This window comes from Oncorhynchus nerka, linkage group LG9a, assembly GCF_034236695.1.
Source record: "Oncorhynchus nerka isolate Pitt River linkage group LG9a, Oner_Uvic_2.0, whole genome shotgun sequence".
In the NCBI taxonomy this organism is placed as follows: domain Eukaryota; kingdom Metazoa; phylum Chordata; class Actinopteri; order Salmoniformes; family Salmonidae; genus Oncorhynchus; species Oncorhynchus nerka.
The window spans coordinates 44,031,420-44,052,169 of record NC_088404.1 but is presented as its reverse complement, the minus strand read 5'-3'; the positions used below and the strand labels follow the sequence as shown (position 1 = coordinate 44,052,169).

Below are 20,750 nucleotides of genomic sequence, written 5' to 3'. Positions count from 1 at the left end.
TTAATGGAACAGATTAAAGCTTTAGCTGACAACTGTGTCATAGGTCAATAAGAATTTGAAATACTCTTAATCTCAGGTCTAGGGTCAGTGTCTTGTCATACAGGAACTGTAGCAGAAATGCTACGTACGAAGATGTGCACAACCTTCGAAGTTGCTTGATCAATATCGCATCACTGCCGTTTTCTAGATTGAATCAAAACCTTTCACTCATTTAAAAAAAATACTTTTCACATTTTACTGTTGAGGTATCCAACATTACAGACTGAATGACAACTGGTTTTGTCAGTGTAGTGGAATGGAAAAGGTCTTGTTCCCAGCCTTACAACGCAGCTCTTGACAATCCAGCCTCAAGAGAAAGGGTCCATCCTCATGGGAGTCGACCAGACCCTGATGGGCGAGAGAACACAATGGGTGCATTCAGTTAAATTGAGTGTTTACTACGTGGCATAACAGCTTGTACTGAATGACACATTTCCCCAAAACGTTCAACATTCTTAAACAGACACGGAGGTACGTTTGCTCCGTTTGGTGGGTGTGGCTTGAAGCAATGAGTGATGTATTTCATATTTATTATTTAACTAGGCAAGTCAGTTAAGAACAAATTCTTACTTACAACGACTGCCTACGGGGGCTTGGATTTAAAATAATAGGACAAAACATCATGACAAGAGACACCACAACACTACATAAAGAGACCTTAGATGGCAACACATGATAACACATGGCAGCAGCATATGTTAGCAACACAAAAGATGGTACAAACATTGGGCAAAGACAACAGCACAAAAACAATACATCACACGAAGCAGCAACAACTTTCAGTAAGTGTCCATGATTGAGTCTTTGAATGAAGAGATGGAGATAACTGTCCAGTTTGAGTGTTTTTTGCAGCTTGTTCCAGTCGCTAGCTGTAGCGAACTAAAAAGAGGAGTGACCCAGGTATTTGTGTGCTTTGGGGACCTTTAACAGAATGTGACTGGCAGAACGGGTTTTGTATGTGGAAGAGGGCTGCAGTAGATATCTCAGATAGGGGGGAGTGAGGCCTAAGAGGGCTTTATAAATAAGCATCAACAAGTGAGTCTTGCGACGGATATACAGATCCAGTTTACAGAGCAGTATATAGTGCAGTGATGTGTCCTATAAAGGAGCATTGGTGGTAAATCTGATGGCCGAATGGTAGAGAACATTTAGCCGCTCTAGAGCACCCTTACCTGCCTATCTATAAATTACGTCTCTGTAATCTAGCATGGGTAGGATGGTCATCTGAATCAGGGTTAGCTTGGCAGCTGGGATGAAAAAGGAGCGATTACAATAGAGGGAACCAAGCCTAGATTTAACCTTAGCCTGCAGCTTTGATATGTGCTGAGAGAAGGACAGTGTACCATCTAGCCATACTCCCAAGTACTTGTAGGTGACTACCTCAAGCTTTAAACCCTCAGAGGTAGTAATCACACCGGTGGGGAGAGGGGCATTCTTCTTACCAAACCACATGACCTTTATTTTGGGAGGTGTTCAGAACAAGGATATGGACAGAGAAAGCTTGTTGGACACTGAGAAAGATTTGTTGTAGAGCGTTTAACACAAAATCTGGGGAGGGGCCAGCTGAGTATAAATAAGACTATCATCTGCATATACAGTGGCTTGCAAAAGTATTCACCCCATTAGGCATTTTTCCTATTTTGTTGCCTTACAACCTGGAATTAAAATATATGTTTTGGGGGTTTGTTTCATTTGATTTACACAACATGCCTACCACTTTGAAGAAGCAAAATCTTTTTTCTTGTGAAACAAACAAGACAACAAAAAAAACTTGAGCGTGCATAACTATTCACCCCCTCAAAGTCAATACTTTGTAGAGCCAACTTTTGCAGCTGCAAATATCTTGGTGTGTCTCTATAAGCTTGGCACATCGAGCCACTGGGATTTTTGCCCATTCTTCAAGGCAAAACTGCTCCGGCTCCTTCAAGTCGGATGGGTTCCGCTGGTGTACAACAATCTTTAAGTCATACCACAGATTCTCAATTGGATTGAGGTCTGAGCTTTGACTAGGCCATTCCAACACATTTAAATGTTTTCCCTTAAACCACTCAGGTGTTGCTTTAGCAGTATGCTTAGGGTCATTGTCCTGCTGGAAGGTGAACATCTGTCCCAGTGTCAAATCTCTGGAAGACAAACAGGATTCCCTTAAGAATTCCCTGTATTTAGTGCCATCCATCATTCCTTCAATTTGGACCAGTTTCCCAGTCCCTGCTGATGAAAAACATGATGGTATTATAGGGGTGATGAGAGGTGTTGGGTTTGCGTTTTCCTTGATGGCCAAAAAGCAAAAATGTTGTCTCATCTGACCAGAGTACCTTCTTCCATATGTTTGGGGAGTCTCCCACATGCCTTTTGGTGAACACCAAACATGTTTGCTTATTTTGTTCTTTATGCAATGGATTTTTTTCTAGTCACTCTTCCGTAAAGCCCAGCTCTGTGGAGTGTACGGCTTAAAGTGGTCCTATGGACAGATACTCCAATCTCTGCTGTGGAGCTTTGCAGCTCCTTCAGGGATATCTTTGGTCTCTTTGTTGCCTCTCTGATTAATGCCCTCCTTGCCTGGTCCATTAGGTTTGGTGGGCGGCCCAATCTTGGCAGGTTTGTTGTGGTGCCATATTAATTCAATTTTTTAATAATGGATTTAATGGTGCTCCGTGGGATGTTCAAAGTTTCTGATATTTTTTTATAATCCAACCCTGATCTGTACTTCTCCACAACTTTGTCCCTGACCTGTTTGGAGAGCTCCTTGGTCTTCATGGTGACCCTTGCTTTTCAAGGTGACCCTTGCTTGGTGGTGCCCCTTGCTTAATGGTGTTGCAGATTCTGAGGCCTTTCAGAACAGGTGTATAGATATACTGAGATCATGTGACACAGATTGCACACAGGTGGACTTTAACTAATTATGTGACTTCTGAAGGTAACTGGTTGCACCATATCTTATTTAGGGGCTTCATAGCAAAGGGGGTGAATACATATGCACGCATCACTTTTCAATTATTATTTTTCTCCAGATTTTTTTTCACTTCACCGATTTTGACTATTTTGTGTATGTCCATTATATGAAATCGAAATAAAAAATATTTAAATTGCAGGTTGTAATGCAACAAAATAGGAAAAATGCCAAGGAGGATGAATACTTTTGCAAGGCACTGTACATGGATGGGAGAGCTTCCTACTGCCTGAGCGATGTTGTTGTAAATTGAGAAGAGCATGGGGCCTAGGATCGAGCCTTGGCGTACTCCCTTGGTGACAGGCAGTGGCTGAGACAGCAGATGTTCTGTCTTTATACGCTGCATTCTTTGAGAGAGGTAGTTAGCAAACCAGGCCAAAGGCCCCTCAGACACCAATACTCCTTAGTTGGCTCACAAGAATGGAATGGTCTACCTTATCAAAAGCTTTGGCCAAGTCAATTAAAATAGCAGCACAACATTGCTTAGAATCAAGGGTGACATAATTTAGGACCTGTAAGGTTGCAGTGACACATCCATAACCTAAGCAGAAACCAGATTACATAACAGAGAGAATACTATAGACATCAAGAAAGCCAGTCAGTTGATTATTGACAAGTTTTTTTGAACACTTTTGATAAACAGGGCTAAATAGAAATTGGCCTATAACAGTTAGGATCAGCTTGAACTACCTCTTTAAATAAAGGACACACTGTGGCTGCCTTCCAAGCAATAGGAACCTCCCCAGAGAGGAGAGGCAGGTTAGAAAGGTCAGAGATAGGTTTGGCGATGATAGGCGCAGCAACCTTGAAGAAGAAAGGGTCTAAACTATCTGAACCAGATGTTTTTTGGGGGTCAAGTTTAAGGAGCTCCTTTAGCACCTCGGACTCAGTGACCGCCTGCAAGGAGAAACTTTGTAGCGGGGGATAAAAGAGGAGGAGCATCGGCCTAGTCGCATTAGAAGGGTTGGGAGATGAGGAAATGTTGGACGGGCAAGGAGGCATGGCCGTTTTCCAGAACTTCTTGGGGTTAGACCCATAGAGGGAGAACTGCTCCTTAAAGTAACTAACTTTGGCCTTCCGGACAGCCTGAGAGCACTTATTTCTCATTTGCCTGATCGAGAGCCAGTCAGCCTGAGCATGCGTGTGCCGAGCCTTTCACCAAATGGAATTCTTGAGGTGGAGTAACTCTGCCAGATCATGGTTGAACGAGAAACTGAACCCGTTTTTAATTCTCATTTTCTTTACGGAGGCATGTTTGTTAACAATACCACTGAAACTATCAAAAAATAAAGTCCAAGTGTCTTCCACAGACGGGATCAAGCTGATTCTATACCAATTTAGAGGCCAGGTCATGAAGGAAGCCTTGCTCATTCAAGTTTTTTTAGCAAATCAGAACAGGTCGTTTCACTGAGCAGCCATTACGAACACAGGCTGGAAAACAGTGATCACTAAGGTCATTACAGAGAACACCAGACTGATTCCTATCAGGATTATTTGTGAGGATAACGTCAAGGAGAGTAGACTTTTCTGGGTGTTTGGAGTCATACCTTGTGGGATTGGTAATAATCTGGGAAAGATTTACGGAATCCCATTGCCTTAGGACTTGGTCAGGTGGTTTAAGCATGTCCCAGTTTAGGTCACCTAGCACGACAAATTCAGACTGCTGATCAGGTGCTGATGGTGGACGATAAAACCCAGCAACAGTCAACAAAGAGCTATTTGAAAGTCAAATGCTTAAAACCAGCAAATCAAAATTGTTTGGCGACAGACTTGGTGGAGACAACCGAGCACTGAAGGTGATCCTTGGTAAAAAAATTGCCACACCACCACCTTTGGAAGATCAGTCTTGCCAAAAAAATGTTATAACCAGAAAGGTTAACAGTGTTCAAAACACTCTTTCTTAACCACGTCTCAGTAATGACCAACACATCTGGGTTGGAGCTGTATTTATAGGGCAGCGGTGTATTTATAGGGCAGCGGTGTATTTATAGGGCAGCGGTGTATTTATAGGGCAGCGGTGTATTTTGAACCCACAACCCAACTCCTCTACGTTTCTCAAATTGTCATTCAGAACAGCAGTTTAATTTAATGTTGCATTACATTTTTTCATACTGAACGCAGGCCAGGCTTTAGGCTCTGAGTGAGACACTGGGGCTGTTTCATTCCCCTGATAGGATTAGATAGCCGATGAGATCAACATGGCAGAAACTAGACGAAGTTAGCCCATGGTTTGCATCTATCAAGTCCTCTCAAAGCCACAGGTGGAGGAAACAGCCATAGATGTTATTAATTGATGAGATTACCAAATTAAACAGATATATGGACAGAATAAACATATAGGAAGAGGTCATACCTGCAACTCCTGCAGACACTTTTTGCGAATGTGTTCAGTGCAGTCACCAACACACCAGGCCAGACTTATATGGAAGGAAGGATTCTAGAAGAAAAGTGAAAGTTCAGTATTCACTCTTCATCTTATGCAATACTGTTTATTTGTTTATCAATTCCTTGCTCAACAGTGCCACTAGTGTCTGAAACATGCTCCTGCAGTGACCAAATCCTATGTCAATGAACCTAACAGATATTTGAGAGATGTCAGAAGAATTGCGAGAGAGATAGAACAGTGATGGGTTGGAAATCGATAGTGTATTTTCAATACGCTAAATTGTTTTGTGTTCAGACCTTGTAAAAAGTGTCAAGGTTGAACTCCTCCATAGTGCTGTCCACTGCTTTCACAAGCTCTAGTAGCTGAGCCTGTCCTGTGGAGACTTCCATAGCCAGGAACATCCTGTCGGGGAGAGCAGAAGACTAGACCATAAGACTAGCTGCAAAATAAACCATAAGTCTAAGCACTTTAGAATGCACTTCTTCATTCATGCTGTCAATGATCGTGATAAGAGATCCTACTGTACCTGGTTCTCTCATCATTAGAGTAGACCTTCAGCTTCTCAGCCAAACAAATGAACCTATAAACAAGATCATAATCATTTTACCTCATCCAGAATATTTAGCATAGTATTTGTTTGCTGCCTGCGTACTTCTGGTGACATGCATCCTCTAACCAAAATATAACAGAGAATAGTAACTCCACTTCCACATAAACAAAGGGACTAAACATAATAGCTGGGTGTACTGAGAATAGCAGACCTCCTGCTGTGTGTCAAGCCTGTTCTGAGGGACTGTATGAAAGGCTGGATCCAGTGATGCCTCAGAACCACTGTCTTAGATAAACTGAGGTGAAACTCATCTGTATGAGTGAGGGAGAAGCTGTGGGATGCTGCTACTTCAGTCATCTCATCAAGCAGCTCCAAGAACCCTTCCTCTGGGATGTCTAAGGAAGGAAATAAGAAGAAGTGGCAGGATGTTAAAACCGACAGCAAACAATCCTTCAAGACAAAAACCTTGTGTATGTGAGTGTATGCAGCTCTGAAGATAAGGCATTTACATGGAAAGTACACGCAAGTGGCCCAGTTTCCCCTCTCGTGTTTGAAGGAGCGAATCCGTCCACCATGTTGCATGCTGTCGTCAGTCAGTGGGTCCTCATCTTCCTCCGTGAACATGTCCAGCACACTGCCAGGAACAGGCAGTCTCGACTTGGAGTCATCTTCCTCCCTATTCAAAGATACACTTACTGCGATTTGATTAAAGATATCAATCAAGGAACAAATCAACTTATAACAATGAGACATACTGGTTTGGGAGATGTCATAGGCTATCTAGCTGACGATAGAGAACAGTTGAAACAATATTTGGGAAAGGAAGTTACCTTGCATTGAGGGTGTGCTCTTCTGATTTGTGCTTCTTCCTCAATGAGTTGTCATCTTTGTGCCAACTTTGCTTCCTTTTTGTTACATTCCCTCCTAATCGTAAATGTTCTGTCTCCTCTTCAGAGCTGCTACTATAACTGACTAACATTCTAAGTAAAGCTCATACATCAATCCTTATATCAAGTTTCTTGATTCGTGTCTAAAATCAATTTTTTTTTTTAAAGTGCAGTGAAGTTACAGAAACGTTGACCAACGAATGGCTTGCGATATTCTTCCGAGAAAAACACAGTTGTTGTGGGTAATTTATGTCCCCCTGAAACAAGAACGTTCAAATAGGTTCCATATTCAGTGACATATCGTACAGAATTAATTTTGACAGTAGCCTATATTTAATCATAATTTACTTAATGTTAGTATCATTTAACTAGCTACTTATGTGGAGTATTTCAAATTCAATATGATTGTCTTGTCAGAAGTGATTATTTGAAACAACCTCCCTTTATAGCAGCATGATCTTCTAGATAGCATAGCAAGGCAGCCACACACCCTTACTTAAAATCAAATAACATTATTTGTGAAAATTCACAAGTGTATTACTGTAATGCATAGTTATACTCATTGACGAAAGATAAACGCTATTCGTTGCAGGTTCCGGGTATATGTTGTGAGCATGCCAATTAAAACTTGGATCATTCATGTTCCCGTGCCTGGGCAGGATCTCTGAGGCTAGCCAGTTAGCTAGCTAACGTTTTATTCCAAATACTCTCGCCTTTTTAAACGGGAGGAGAATGGCCCTGGCCTAGCTATCACACATTGACAGGGTGTTAAGGAAGTTACCCCTCTGGGCTGAATAGAATATTAGAAATGTAGTGCGGTCATTTGGAACGACACAAAAGCTCTGAATTCGTCGGACCCGGAGTGGCTCTTGTGGAAACCCGCCGCGCCACAGCTTCGACAGGCCGAGGCTGCGGAGATGAAGGAACAGATTCTACGGCCTACGAATCATTTTCCATTTCTGGAAAAATTGTCAGACGCTACAAAGAACTTTCAGTGAAACGTTAAAGGTATGTTACCAGTAATACTGTCCTCAATATGTCACAAGTATCCTACTTCTGTAGATCAGTTAGCTAACGACGTCAATAACCAAATATTTTCCGAGCCCAGCATTAGCAAATGCTAACTAGCTACCTCGCCATACAGATTTATGCTGCTGCAATCTGAGACAGACTGTCGCCGCCACTGTAAAAAATGATGGGCCGTATACTTTTCTCCCTTTTATGGCAATTGGCGTAGTTAGCTAGGTTTGCGTTACCCCCAATGGATGCGTATTGATTGTGTTCACGCTGTGGATGATTTGCATACAACCAATACTGTAATCATGGGGGGATGGGGGTGAAGGATTTCTTCAAATGGGATGGCAGAGAAACGGATGGGTCAAATAGTCGTCACCGAAAGCCTGCCAACACAGACAGCTCGTTGATCACCCCAAACCAATATGATTGACCCATTCTGGAAAGGGTAGTGGCGTTCTGCTGACCAGATAGAATGTTGAAAAAATAGACTGGTACTCGGACGCACCAGTTTAGATATTGTCTGCCTCCTTATAATACGTCTGAAATGAGAGCATTTGTTTGGATATATTTTAGTGTGTTTGTAGTAATGGATCATTAGGCAGGTAAACGGAACTGATGTAGCCTATCCCTCTAGAGCTTTAATCTGATGGATGGATAGGGTCATTTCCGTGTAAAACCCATGAGCACCAACATGTGAAGTTTATAGGAGCATATCAAATTTGGTGTTAAATGAAAGCTAAGAGTATGTTTTGGGGAAATGGAGGCATAGATACGTTTTTCCATCCTAAAAATGTATTTAGGAATAAGCAAAAGCTTTGGTCACACAGATAGAAAAGGGGTCTTAAAAAACATCTACTATGAAAAAGTCTTAAAAAGGGTTAGAAATACATCACAACACATGAATGTTAAAGTAAAGGTTCCTGCCATTTAATATTTAGTTTGACACAAATTATTTACCTTAAATATTGCCTAGTGTCTATTCTGTTACCAAAAACCTACATACAGTTGCATTCGGAAAGTATTCAGACCCCTTGACTTTTTCCACATTTTGTTTTCTGTTACAGCCTTATTCTAAAATTGATTTGGAAAATAACAATCTACACACAATACCCCATAATGACAAAGCAAAAACTGTTTTTTAGAAATTTTTGCAAATGTATTACAAGTTGAAAAGGGAAATCACATTTACATAAGTATTCAGACCCTTTACTCAGTACTATGTTGAAACACCTTTGGCAGCAATTACAGCCTCAAGTCTTCTTGGGTACTAGCTTGGCACAACTGTATTTGTGGACTTTTCCCCCCTTCTTCTCTGCAGATCCTCTCAAATTCTGTCAGGTTGGATGGGGAGCACAGCTATTTTCAGGTCTCTCCAGAGGGTACAAGTGTGGGCTCTGGCTGGGCCACTCAAAGACATTCAGAGACTTGTTCCCGAAGGCACGCCTACATTGTCTTGACTGTGTGCTTAGGGTCTTTGTCCTGTTGGCAGGTGAACCTTCACACCATTCTAAGGTCCTGAGCACTCTAGAGCAGGCTTTCATCAAAGATCTCTCTGTGCTTTGCTCTGTTCACCTTTCCCGTATGGATGATGCCAGGTTTCCTCCAGATGTGACGCTTGGCTTTCAGGCCAAAGGGTTCAATCTTGGTTTAATCAGACCAGAGAATCTTGCTTCTCGTGGTCTAAGTCCTTTAGGTACCTTTTGGCAAACTCCAAGCAGGCTGTCATGTGCCTTTTACTGAGGAGTGGCTTCTTTCTGGCCACTCCATACAGGCCTGATTGGTGGAATGCTGCAGAGATGGTTGCCCTTCTGGAAGGTTCTCCCATCTCCACAGAGGAACTCTGGAGCTCTGCCAGAGGGACCATTGGGTTCTTGGTCACCTCCTTGACCAAGGCCCTTCTCCCCAGATTGCTCAGTTTGGCAAGTGGTGGCCAGATCTAGGAAGAGTCTTGGTGGTTCCATATTTGTTCCATTTTAGAATGATGGAAGCCAGTGTGTTCTTGGACTTTCAATGCTACACTTTTTTTTGGTACCTTTCCCCAGATCTGTTCTTCGACACAATCCTGTCTCGGAGCTGTACAGACAATTCCTTCAACCTCATGGCTTGGTTTTTGCTCTGACATGCACCGTCAACCCCGGGACCTTATATAGACAGGTCTGTGCCTTTCCAAATCATGTCCAATCAATTGAATTTACCTCAGATGGACTCCAATCAAGTTGTAGAAACATCTCAAGGATGATCAATGGAAACAAGATGCATCAGAGCTCAATTTTTTATTCTCTTAGCAAAATGTCTGAATACTTATTTAAATAAGGTATTTCTGTTTTGTTTTTTTGCAAAAAAAAATTGTTTTCACTTTGTCATTATGGGGTATTTTCTGCACTGTTCCTCAAATAAATGTGTTTTAGTAACATTTTCAGTGGCAATTGTTAAAAGTAGACTACATATTTAACTAGGCAAGTCAGTTAAGAACAAATTCTTATTTACAATGACTGCCAAACTCTCCCCTAACTCGGACGATGCTGGGCCAATTGTGCACCGCCCTATGGGACTCATGATCATGGCCGGTTGTGATACAGCCCAGGATCGAACCCGGGTCTGTAGTGACGTCTCTAGCACTGCGATGCAGTTTCTTAGACCATCACTCGGGAGTCTGTTTGTTCAACTTTGCAATACATTTTTCTTAGCTTGGCATACATTTTAAAGTGAAAAAGTGAGTGCCAGCCTCACTCTGTTACGTGGAATTGCCCATATAGTCGTAGCAGTGTTGTCTTCTGACCTGCTTCCTCTGAAGTCTACTTTTGGGCTCTGATAATTATTCTGTTGTCTAAGGGGAAGTCTCTGTGAAACTGAGATTTTGCACATCTTCTAGGAAGCCATAACACACACTGTAGTAATGAATAGTTGAATAATAATTTTTTCCTTTTTCTGCAGTTATCAGAAGAGGACTTGAAGACGGGTGGAGACGGTGTATTTTATTTTTTCTAAATTTAAATGTCTTTGCAGCAGGTGTTATTCCTCTGCACATTATTTTCAGACACAATCTATTGCATCCTAGAAACAAGCCCTTTGTCATATTTTCTACGTGCTTATGTTCGTCACTGACATGGCAGACTAAGTTACTGAGATTTTCCACCCCGTCCACCGATCAATGTACCTTTGATTTTTCTTCATAAAAAGACCCAGTACAATATAAAACTGAATCCCTACACGAGAGCCAGGATGTCCGAGGCGTGGCAGCAGCACGCTGTTGCTCCTCCTCCGGTGGTGCACACCATACCACCAGGGGCGGAGAACGCGTTGGGCTGTGCTGTCTACGGTATCGTCCTGCAGCCTGACTCTGCTCTGCAGCAGTCACAGCAGCAGCACCAGCATGGCCAGCAGCACAGCCAGCAGCATGGGCAGCAGCAGCAGCAGCACCCTGCCCAGGTACAGCAGCCCTCTCTGCAGGTAGGGGGCGAGGGCGGCCACAAGTGTGGGGCATGTGGCCACGACATCTCCCACCTGGCCAACCCACATGAGCACCAGTGTATGGTGAGCCAGGACCGCTCCTTCCAATGCACCCAGTGCATGAAGATCTTCCACCAGGCCACTGATCTGCTGGAGCACCAGTGTGTGCAGGTAGAACAGAAGCCCTTTGTGTGTGGTGTGTGTAAGATGGGCTTCTCCCTCCTCACCTCGCTGGCACAGCACCACACCTCACACAACAGCACCAACCCCATGAAATGCTCCATTTGTGAGAAGACCTACCGACCGGGCTCCTCTGGAAACACCACGCCCAGCTCCTCTGCCACCAACCCTCAGCAGCCGTCTGCTGATGGAGCCTCTTCCAGTGGGAGTGCAACAGTGGGATCTTCTTCCTCAATTACATTTCCATCGGCCCGTGACAGGCCCTACAAGTGCTCTGTCTGCCAGAAGGGCTTCAGGCACCTGTCAGAGCTGGCCCGCCACGAGCGTGTGCACACTGGAGAGAAGCCCTTCAAGTGTGACACGTGTGACAAGAGCTTCAGCCAGTCCTCTCACCTGGCCCATCACCAGCGCACCCACAGCTCTGAGCGCCCATACAAGTGTGCTGTGTGTGACAAGAGCTTCAAGCACCGCTCCCACCTGGTGCGCCACATGTACGCCCATTCCGGAGAGCACCTGTTCAAGTGCAACCTGTGTGAACTGCACTTCAAGGAGTCTTCTGAACTGCTGCATCATCCATGCCACCCACAAGGGGCACGCCCCTTCCGCTGTGCCACCTGTGGAAAGGGCTTCAAACGTCCATCAGACCTGCGGCAGCATGAGCGCACTCACTCTGAGGAGCGTCCCTTCCACTGTGAGGAGTGCCAGATGAGTTTCAAACAGCAGTATGCCCTGGTGCGCCACAGGCGCACACACAAAAACCCTTCTGACCGCCCTTTCAAATGCAACCTTTGCGACAAAGGCTTCCTGCAGCCATCCCATCTGCTGTACCACCAGCACGTCCACGGCATGGAGAACCTGTTCAAGTGCGCGTCCTGCCAGAAGGAATTCAGTCAGTCAGGAGAGCTGCTGCGCCACAAGTGCGGTGAGTCGTCCTCTTCATCTAGGGACACAGACAAGCCCTACAAATGTGACGTGTGCGGCAAGGGATACAAAAAGAGTTCGACACTGCAGCGACATCAGAACTCGCACTGCCAAGAGAAGCCCCTAAAGTGCTCCCTATGTGACCGCCGCTTCCTGTCATCCTCAGAGTTCGTGCAGCACCGCTGCGACCCGTCCCGAGAGAAGCCCCTCAAGTGCCCCGACTGCGAGAAGCGCTTCAAGTACTCGTCTGATCTGAATCGGCACAGGCGCGTCCACACCGGGGAGAAGCCCTACAAGTGTGCTAGCTGTGACAAAGGCTTCAAGCAACGGGAGCACCTGGCCAAGCATCAGAGTGTGCATTCCAGAGATGCCCAGTTCAAGTGTGTTTGGTGTGGAGAGCGCTTTGGAGACCTGGGAGCTTTGCAGGAGCACACAGTCCAGCACACAGCTGAAGGAGGGGGTTACCCTGTGCCACCTTGCATATAGTTATGCCCCTCCATTCTGTACGAGTTCATAGCAAACGTCCCTGTCTACCATTAATTTGCAGCACCCAGCTTAACACACTTGAACTGGGCATCTCTGGAGTGCACACTCTGGTGCTTTCCAGAGATGCCCAGTTCAAATGCTTTGGAGACCTGGGAGCCTTGCAGGAGCGCACAGTCCAGCACACATCTGAAGGAGGGGGTTACCCGATGGTAGGTTACTCTGTGCCAACTTGCATATAGTCACGCCCCTCCCTTATTTTCCAGTTCATAGCAAATGTCCCTGGCTAGCCCTAATTTGCCCCCAGCATTTAGAATCCCTAACCTCACTTCCCATCTGAATCTGTTATCAGTCCCCCCTACCTCCAAAATCCCATACAAATGATCATTGTCTCATAAAATGGAAGTCACAGCTTGTCATTGTACTGCCAAGTGTCACTGCTTTAGGGCTACCATCTGAAGGACAGAGGAGAAGAAACCATCAAGGATATGTCTTTCACTTCAAACTCTAGGGTGGATGTTCTAGTCCAGGGCCCAGTTTCTGAAAAGCATCTTAAGGCTAAGTTAATCGTTAGAACCTTTTGTAGGAGCATTGTTCAATCTCTGAGCTGTTTCCCAAAGCCATCGTTATTGGCGGTGCACTTGAAAACGCTCGTAATCTAACTCCTGCCTCAGACCACTCGTAGAACAGCGAAGTGCGTCGTTAAATGCTTTTTTCGTCTTCCCGCGTCACTTTATATACACAAGATCTCAACTAAACTTAGAATCACATGGTTTATTCCTCTCTGTGAACAAAGTTGACTACAAATGCACAGTTTCCAATATCTTTGCAATTGATACAAACAAGCAACGTATAAAAAGATGCTTCAAATGAAAACTGAGATTACTGCACTCAAATATACATACAGTAGGATATAGTCCTATTTCAACCATATTGAAATACATTTAATGTTCAGTAAATTCAGTTCTATTTTGCTAGCTGTACACTACTGTCTCATTTGTCTCAGTATACTGTATTTCATGATGTGTAGCCTAACGTGCAGTGATGTGCCAAATCAGTGATATTTTTTGGGGGGGAGGGGGCATTTTTATTGGCATTAGAATGGCATTAGAATAAGCCGCCTCAATATTTGCAGCGGTAGGTGATAATATCTCTCTAGGTTCTCATCCGTAGTCAGTATTGTGAAATACTTCTGTTTCGATCCTATCAGTATCGACACATGCTCCAACGATGCACTTAGCGACTGTTCTCTCTCTGTGGTGTTTTGCATAACACATGTTATGTCTTCGGCCATTGTAGGAAAGATGAATCGTTAAAACACTCAGAAGCATAAGTTCCACTGCTTTCGGGGAAACTGGGCCCAGGTCAATTACCTTCTCCTCTATCCTTGAATCAACTGCCCAAGAAGGAAAAAAGGAAAGAAATGTACATCACCACATTAGCCTACATTTCTGTCTATGAAAAGCTTTGTATTTGTACATAAGTTACCTTGTAGACTTGTATAGGAAAGGGAATGTGGACCAGTTCCCCTCAACCTGCTCGACAGGTCTGAAAGTGTTAAGGGTTGCACCATGACCCAGAACTCTTCTCTTGCCAAAAGTGGTTGTCACTCTAGAACCCATCTACAGAGTTGCTGCATGCAGTAATGTTCCATGCTCTTACCCAGGATAGACTTGAATTATTGCTAAGTTTCAGCACTTGCTACAGTCTGCTGATGGCCTCTTGCTTTTTTATTATTATTTAGGAATCAATTACGCTGTATCAACGCTGATATAAAATGTTTTTGTTGGGTGGGTAGTGGGTCGAGATTATTGTGTATTGGTTACTTTTCCACAACCTCATATCACTGTAGTAGCAGTGTATGTATGTATATACACTAAAATCAGACACCTCTTTACCCTTTGTGCTTTAGTATTTTTAAGCTTTTTATGTATTAGTATCAACTCCACAACTATTAGTGTGTTTGTTTTGTGTTTTTGTTTTTTTAAACATGAGGGTTTATTGTGCTATTGTGAAATATTACATATGCTTGTGAGTGTATTTGGAAGTATATGTTTGTGTCAAAACACCATTGTACTGCACCAGAATCCCAAAGGTGTGGAGATTAACCAGCTGAAGTTTCATCTCACTGCTATATAGAAATTGTATAGAAATCTATATTTCACACTAATATACAGTTGATATTCCTACCGAGATCAGTGTAGACTCTGCTGAAAACGTGTAAAAACCTGATCAAGCTTCCTCTTACTACGTGTGTGTATATAGTACAGTATGTATGTTTACCAGCTCCACTGTCTGTTTCTAAAACGGCATTAGCTGTTTTGTATGTTACTATTTTTTTATCATATGGGAACTGAAATGTTTTTTTTCTTCATTAAAGTCATAGTTATGATAGATTGTATGTCAAGTTTCCAAGGAAAACATTGTCTGTAAGCCCTACAAGGATTCTGACCCCTTCGTGCTCCTTTTGAAATTTTATGATGAATGATTGTTGAATCATGTCTGTGAAAATGGAATCCTGGCTGTGAAGTGGATTGTATAATACATACATTTGGGGTAGAATTTGGGCAGGTCTGTAGTTTTAGTTAACCCAATTTATGTCAGAGAAACTTATCTGCATTATATTTGTGCAGGTCATGCTAACTTCTGGTTTTTATAGCCTTTAAAAAATATAAATAAAAGCTAGCATCCTTACCAAAATGGGCTGCTACAGCTTAATTGCAAAAATTACGGATTTACCCTCTCGTCTACTTAGTAGACTTTTAAGTTAAATTCAGAATGGCTCAAATTGACCTCAATTTGGGTTTTTAATGTGTGCAGGTGTTTTTTAAAACATTTTTTGCAAGTGAAGCATTTCAAGTGGTCATGTTTTGTCCCATTTGGTGGTGGATTTGTGGTTTGAGTGCAGTATTGACAGTGTTTTATGATGGGAGAAGGTAATGATCATTTTGAGGAAGGTTCTTTTTATAATCAGATTCAGTTCAGACTGTTTGGCCTTAATCTGGGGTCAGGGTTAATTAGAAACCCATTCTACTCCAGATCTGACTGCATCTCCATGTTGTTGATCTGTTCCTTGTACTCTGTTTTGTTTTCTCCATTGGCATCTGATGTAGGCTAACATTTGGTGTCATTTGTCTTTTGTCTGTCTTTTCTTAAATGTGTTCGTCTTTCATCCGGCATTAAGACAACATAAAAGAGCAGTTAGGAATTTATTATTTTTGTAAAAGTACTGTATACGTTTTTGTCTTTCTCTTCAGTTTATTAATACCAAATTTATATAAACATTGTTTAAAATCTATATAAATATCTATATTCTTGGAAGGAGTTAACAGGGCCTTTGGGATGTAGGGGGGGGTGTTTGTTTGATTGATGGAAGGGTCATTAGGAATGTGATTGACATGAATTTTGATCTAGTGTAGTGCAGAACAGTTAGCCCCCGCCTGTTGACCCTGTTTTCTCTGTTCTGTGCATGCTTGCTGTGTTAGTTCCTGTAATCTGTCCCAGGTATTAGTGCTCCAGATAGTACTTATTCCTCTTATCGCTTTTTTTCAAATTGTAGTATGTGAATGACGTAAAAAGTTTTTAAAAAAAATACGTGACAACGTACAGTATGTGTACATTCATGCTAAGATATCTGTATGTAGCATTCAATAACACAGCACTAACAAATAAACTTTTTTCATTTATAAAGGGGGTGTGTCATGTGTGTTTAATTGCAGAGGGAACTGACCGGTATTCTTTTTGAAGTATGTAGATTAGGTACATTCACTAAAATCACAAAATGTTCTCATTTGTAATAGGGTCTATAATGCTTGTTTAAATGCAGATTATGACCTGTCCTTTATGCCACACGGTAGAAAGACGGCACTTACCATTTGATAATGTAGTACAGAAATATAACACATTTTCTGGTTAATAGTGACTTGATGCATGATTGTTCAACCATTTTATAAACATGTTCCATATACTGCAAGTTAAACAAAAAAAAACAGCTATATTTATATGCGGTTTTATCTCAGTTTACAAAAGAGTGATAGATTTATGACTAGTTTTGGGCTGCTTTGGATTATTGAATAAAGTATTAGGAAGCATGTGAGGGTTCACCGGGCATAAACTGGTTCCGCTCTTCAATCATCAATCAAATGTATTTATAAAGCCCTTCTTACATCAGCTGATGTCACAAAGTGCTGTACAGAAACCCAGCCTAAAACCCCAAACAGCAAGCAATGCAGGTGTAGAAGCACGGTGGCTGGGAAAAACTCCCTAGAAAGGCCAGAACCTAGGAAGAAACCTAGAGGATCCAGGCTATGAGGGGTGGCCAGTCCTCTTCTGGCTGTGCCGGGTGGAGATTATAACAGAACATGGCCAAGATGTTCAGATGTTCATAGATGACCAGCAGGGTCAAATAATAATAATCACAGTGGTTGTAGAGGGTGCAACAGGAGTAAATGTCAGTTGGCTTTTCATAGCCGATCATTCAGAGTATCTCTACCGCTCTTGCTGTCTCTAGAGAGTTAAAAACAGCAGGTCTGGGACAGGTAGCACGTCCAGTGATTAGGTCAGGGTTCCATAGCCACAGGCAAAACAGTTGAAACTGGAGCAGCAGCACGACCAGGTGGATTGGGGACAGCAAGGAGTCATCAGGCCAGGTAGTCCTGAGGCATGGTCCTAGGGTTCAGTTCCTCCGAGAGAGAGAAAGAAAGAAAGAGAGAGCATACTTAAATTAACACAGGACACCGGATAAGACAGGAGAAATACTCCAGATATAACAGACTGACACTAGCCCACCGACACAAACTATTGCAGCATAAATACTGGAGGCTGAGACAGGAGGGGTCGGGAGACACTGTGGCCCCGTCCGACAATACCCCCGGTCTTGCAGCTGACTTCAGCTTGTTCCAACTCTTGGTGTCTTTAGAGCCATCTGTATGGATGGGATGGGTATCACATAAGGGTTTCATAACACATAGCACAACACAAATTCATAAGCAGTACAGAAGCCATCGTAATACAGCTGGCTGGCTACGAGAGGCCTTAGCTGTGATGTTTTGCAGCACATAGGGTACGTGGAAGTCTTTCAGCTGGCCTCACAGTTTCCTGTTTAGGGTTCTGTCTGCACAAATGGTAAAGGTCAGAGATTTGGGTATAATGACGAGATACTCATGTCTCCACCCTAACACGCTGACTACACCATCCTCGTTGCGTGCACTAGTGTTGCACAAATAAATTGACATGTTATTCAATCATTTTTATCCAAACTGCTCGTGGGCGTCAACGAGCATCTGCATGGCCAGGCGCTAAAATATAACTAGATCTCCTTATTAGTTTTTAGGAGCATATACCCACGTGTGTGGGATTGAAAGATAAACTGAGGTCCACACTCCCGTCCAGTTGGTGGTGGTAATGCATCTTAAAGTTGGTTGCCAACTGCCATAAAAAGTCCACAGAAGAAGACTGAAGGAGGTGTGATTACAGGAAAGGAACTAGGTTTCCCCTTTTGTCTTTATATTAATTGTCAGAGAAGAGAACACATGATTTTGTGTCTCAAAATGGGTAAAAAGTCTACAAACATCCACATAAAAGGACCTTGTACATTTCAGGTAAAATAACAAGCCAATGTGTATATCCCAAGAAGAATTAGCTAGCAACCGCAAGCTAGTTAAATGTCTTTGAATGTTTCATGTGTTTTGACCTGTCCCCAAATTAATATAGTTGGCTCAGTGTTCGTTTTGATGTTTCAACCTGCGTGTCCTGATTGCTTCTGGTGTGGATGGACGCATGCACGTGCCCGGTCTAGTCAGCATGTAACAACTGGATTGGTTGTACACAGCGGAATGGTGGGCTGTTAAACTCCTGCCCATTCCTCTCTTTGGATTGGTGGATACATCTCATTAATATTTTTTTGAATATTCGATGAGGGGTGTTGACGTCAATGGAGATATATGCTATGCTACGAGCCCCATGTCATGTCATGAATATGCATAGGTATCTCGAGACAACAACGATATAGTGTTTTTTTCTCAAAGTTGTCGGGATATCACGTGTCCTACTTATGTCAGTACACTCGTAACAACTTAAGCATTACGAAACTTCTATTCAAATACACCTCACGTAGCAGGTAAACCATTACATTTTTTGTTGACCAAATTCGACCCTCACATTGACTTCCATACGAAAACAGATTTCTGGCGGAGTTATTTCTCTCCTGTGTCCTCTTCCTCTCTCTAAAGGTGCCTTGTGTCTCCGCCCATTCTTTCCCATCAACCAATCAAATTCAAATTGCAGACGGGCCACTTGTGCTTTCTGCCTTTTCTCGCTCCTGCCCAAGGAATACAGGTATAGGTAGCTGTGTCCCGGACTGGTCTCGGGAGTAGTGGGTGTGTCAAAAGGAGGGGGTGTGTCAAAGCGCTCTGCCAATGGGGCGCTCTTGATTGAACGGCTTTGTCTAGAAAGAGTTCACATTGGTCAATTCTAGACCGAAACTACTGACATGCTGCATTGTTTTGTAGCTAATATATTTCCTTTTGCCTATTTTAAAGTCACTCACTGTCCATAAAAACTGCATCACCAGATTAGCATAAACAGTGCGTAACACTGTTAAAATAGCTTTTTCCATGTGATAACCAACGTACCAGTAGTTATAGCACACGCAGTGGCGACCCGTCAATCAGGGTTTTGAGCCCCACATTTTTAGCTATTTTTTAATTAAAATATATATATTTTTTTAGGCTTACCTGTGTTTTGCATGTTATTTTGGCATTAATATGTGTAAACAATGTAAAAGAACATTTTTAAAAAAGTGAATGACTTAATAAAGCCACATACAAACATGGTCTCTTGTTTGCATTCTTGAGTAATGCAGGTGTTTGAGCCTAGCTCAGTGATTTCTGTGGTGGTGGGGCAGCCAGTGGAAAATACGGAGGGTAGGTGTTGGTAATGTTCTCTAGTTGTGCCATGATTAGCTCAGTGTTCTGTCACTCGTGGGGACAGTATGTCACTGCCATGTTTAAGGGTAGACCTCGAAAATGCAAGTCCCTTGGGTGCTGCCATAGAGTTACATTACAAGTGCCCAAGCAAGGTCATTGGCCATAGATAAAATTACGTCAAATCACATTATATCATTATCTACAGTAGCTTTGATTGGACTGAGCATGTCAACATCATACTTTCAAAATCTTAGCTAGCAGTCATCATCATGAATCAAGTCGAGAATCTACTGGCAAATCCTTTTTAATCCGTGTTATATGAAGAGAAATAATGAAGAGAAATTACAGATAAATCGTATCGGAGCCTTTTTATTTCTCTATTTGGTTAGGTCAGGGTGTGATTTGGGTGGGCATTCTAGTTTTCTATTTCTTTGTTGGCCGGGTATGGTTCCCAATCAGAGGCAGCTGTCTATCGTTATCTCTGATTGGGAAGCCTGTTTTCCACCCTAGTTTGTGGGATGTTGTTTTTGCACAGTAGCTGTATAGCCCTGCAGAATTTTTTTTTTTCCTTCATTCTAATAAAGTACGATGAACACTTTCCACGCTGCGCTTTGGTCTCATTCTGACGACAGACGTAACAGTGCCTTGACTTGTTGAAATGTATTTTTAAAAACGGAAAAGTGGTGCGTGCATATGTATTCATCCCCTTTGCTTTGGAGCCTCTAAATAAGATCTGGTGCAACCAACTACCTTCAGAAGTCACATAATTAGTTAAATAAAGTCCACCTGTGTGCAATCTCAGTGTCACATGATCTGTCACATGATCTCAGTATATATACACCTGTTCTGAAAGGCCCCAGAGTCTGCAACACCACTAAGCAAGGGTCACCACCAAGCAAGGGTCACCATGAAGACCAAGGAGCTCTCCAAACAGGTCAGGGACAAAGTTGTGGAGAAGTAC

General features: G+C 42.8%; 2 protein-coding genes across 3 annotated transcripts; one reads left to right on the top strand and one right to left on the bottom strand.

The window, feature by feature from the left end:
- Positions 1-210: 210 nt before the first annotated feature.
- Positions 211-7,217, bottom strand: usb1 (U6 snRNA biogenesis 1). Of its 2 annotated transcripts, none has more exons than XM_029668284.2 (7): positions 6,756-7,217; positions 6,435-6,601; positions 6,137-6,320; positions 5,902-5,955; positions 5,672-5,777; positions 5,343-5,426; positions 211-387 (listed from the first exon to the last, which is right to left on the bottom strand). In XM_029668284.2, the coding sequence occupies exons 1-7, from the start codon at positions 6,902-6,904 to the stop codon at positions 283-285; spliced, it is 849 nt and encodes a 282-aa protein (XP_029524144.1). In that variant the 5' UTR covers positions 6,905-7,217; the 3' UTR covers positions 211-282. The 2 variants fall into 2 exon arrangements, with proteins under 2 accessions (XP_029524144.1, XP_029524145.1); XM_029668285.1 differs by having other exon boundaries at positions 6,435-6,620; positions 6,756-6,848.
- Positions 7,218-7,430: 213 nt separating this feature from the next.
- On the top strand, positions 7,431-16,553 carry znf319b (zinc finger protein 319b). The gene is made up of 2 exons (XM_029668279.2): positions 7,431-7,820; positions 10,764-16,553. Exon 2 carries the CDS (start codon positions 11,052-11,054, stop codon positions 12,864-12,866), a length of 1,815 nt encoding a protein of 604 aa, XP_029524139.1. The 5' UTR covers positions 7,431-7,820; positions 10,764-11,051; the 3' UTR covers positions 12,867-16,553.
- The last annotated feature ends 4,197 nt before the right edge of the window (positions 16,554-20,750 follow it).

What these genes read in the sequence shown, in the direction of transcription:
- znf319b (XM_029668279.2), top strand. Translation starts at nt 11,052, where the DNA reads ATGTCCGAGGCGTGGCAGCAGCACGCTGTTGCTCCTCCTCCGGTGGTG.
- usb1 (XM_029668284.2), bottom strand. Translation starts at nt 6,904, where the DNA reads ATGTTAGTCAGTTATAGTAGCAGCTCTGAAGAGGAGACAGAACATTTA. An exon ending in TCTAATGATGAGAGAACCAG is followed by an intron (nt 5,778 to 5,901) that starts GTACAGTAGGAT and finishes TCTCCCCGACAG; the next exon opens with GATGTTCCTGGCTATGGAAG. An exon ending in ACCTTGACACTTTTTACAAG is followed by an intron (nt 5,427 to 5,671) that starts GTCTGAACACAA and finishes CTTTTCTTCTAG; the next exon opens with AATCCTTCCTTCCATATAAG.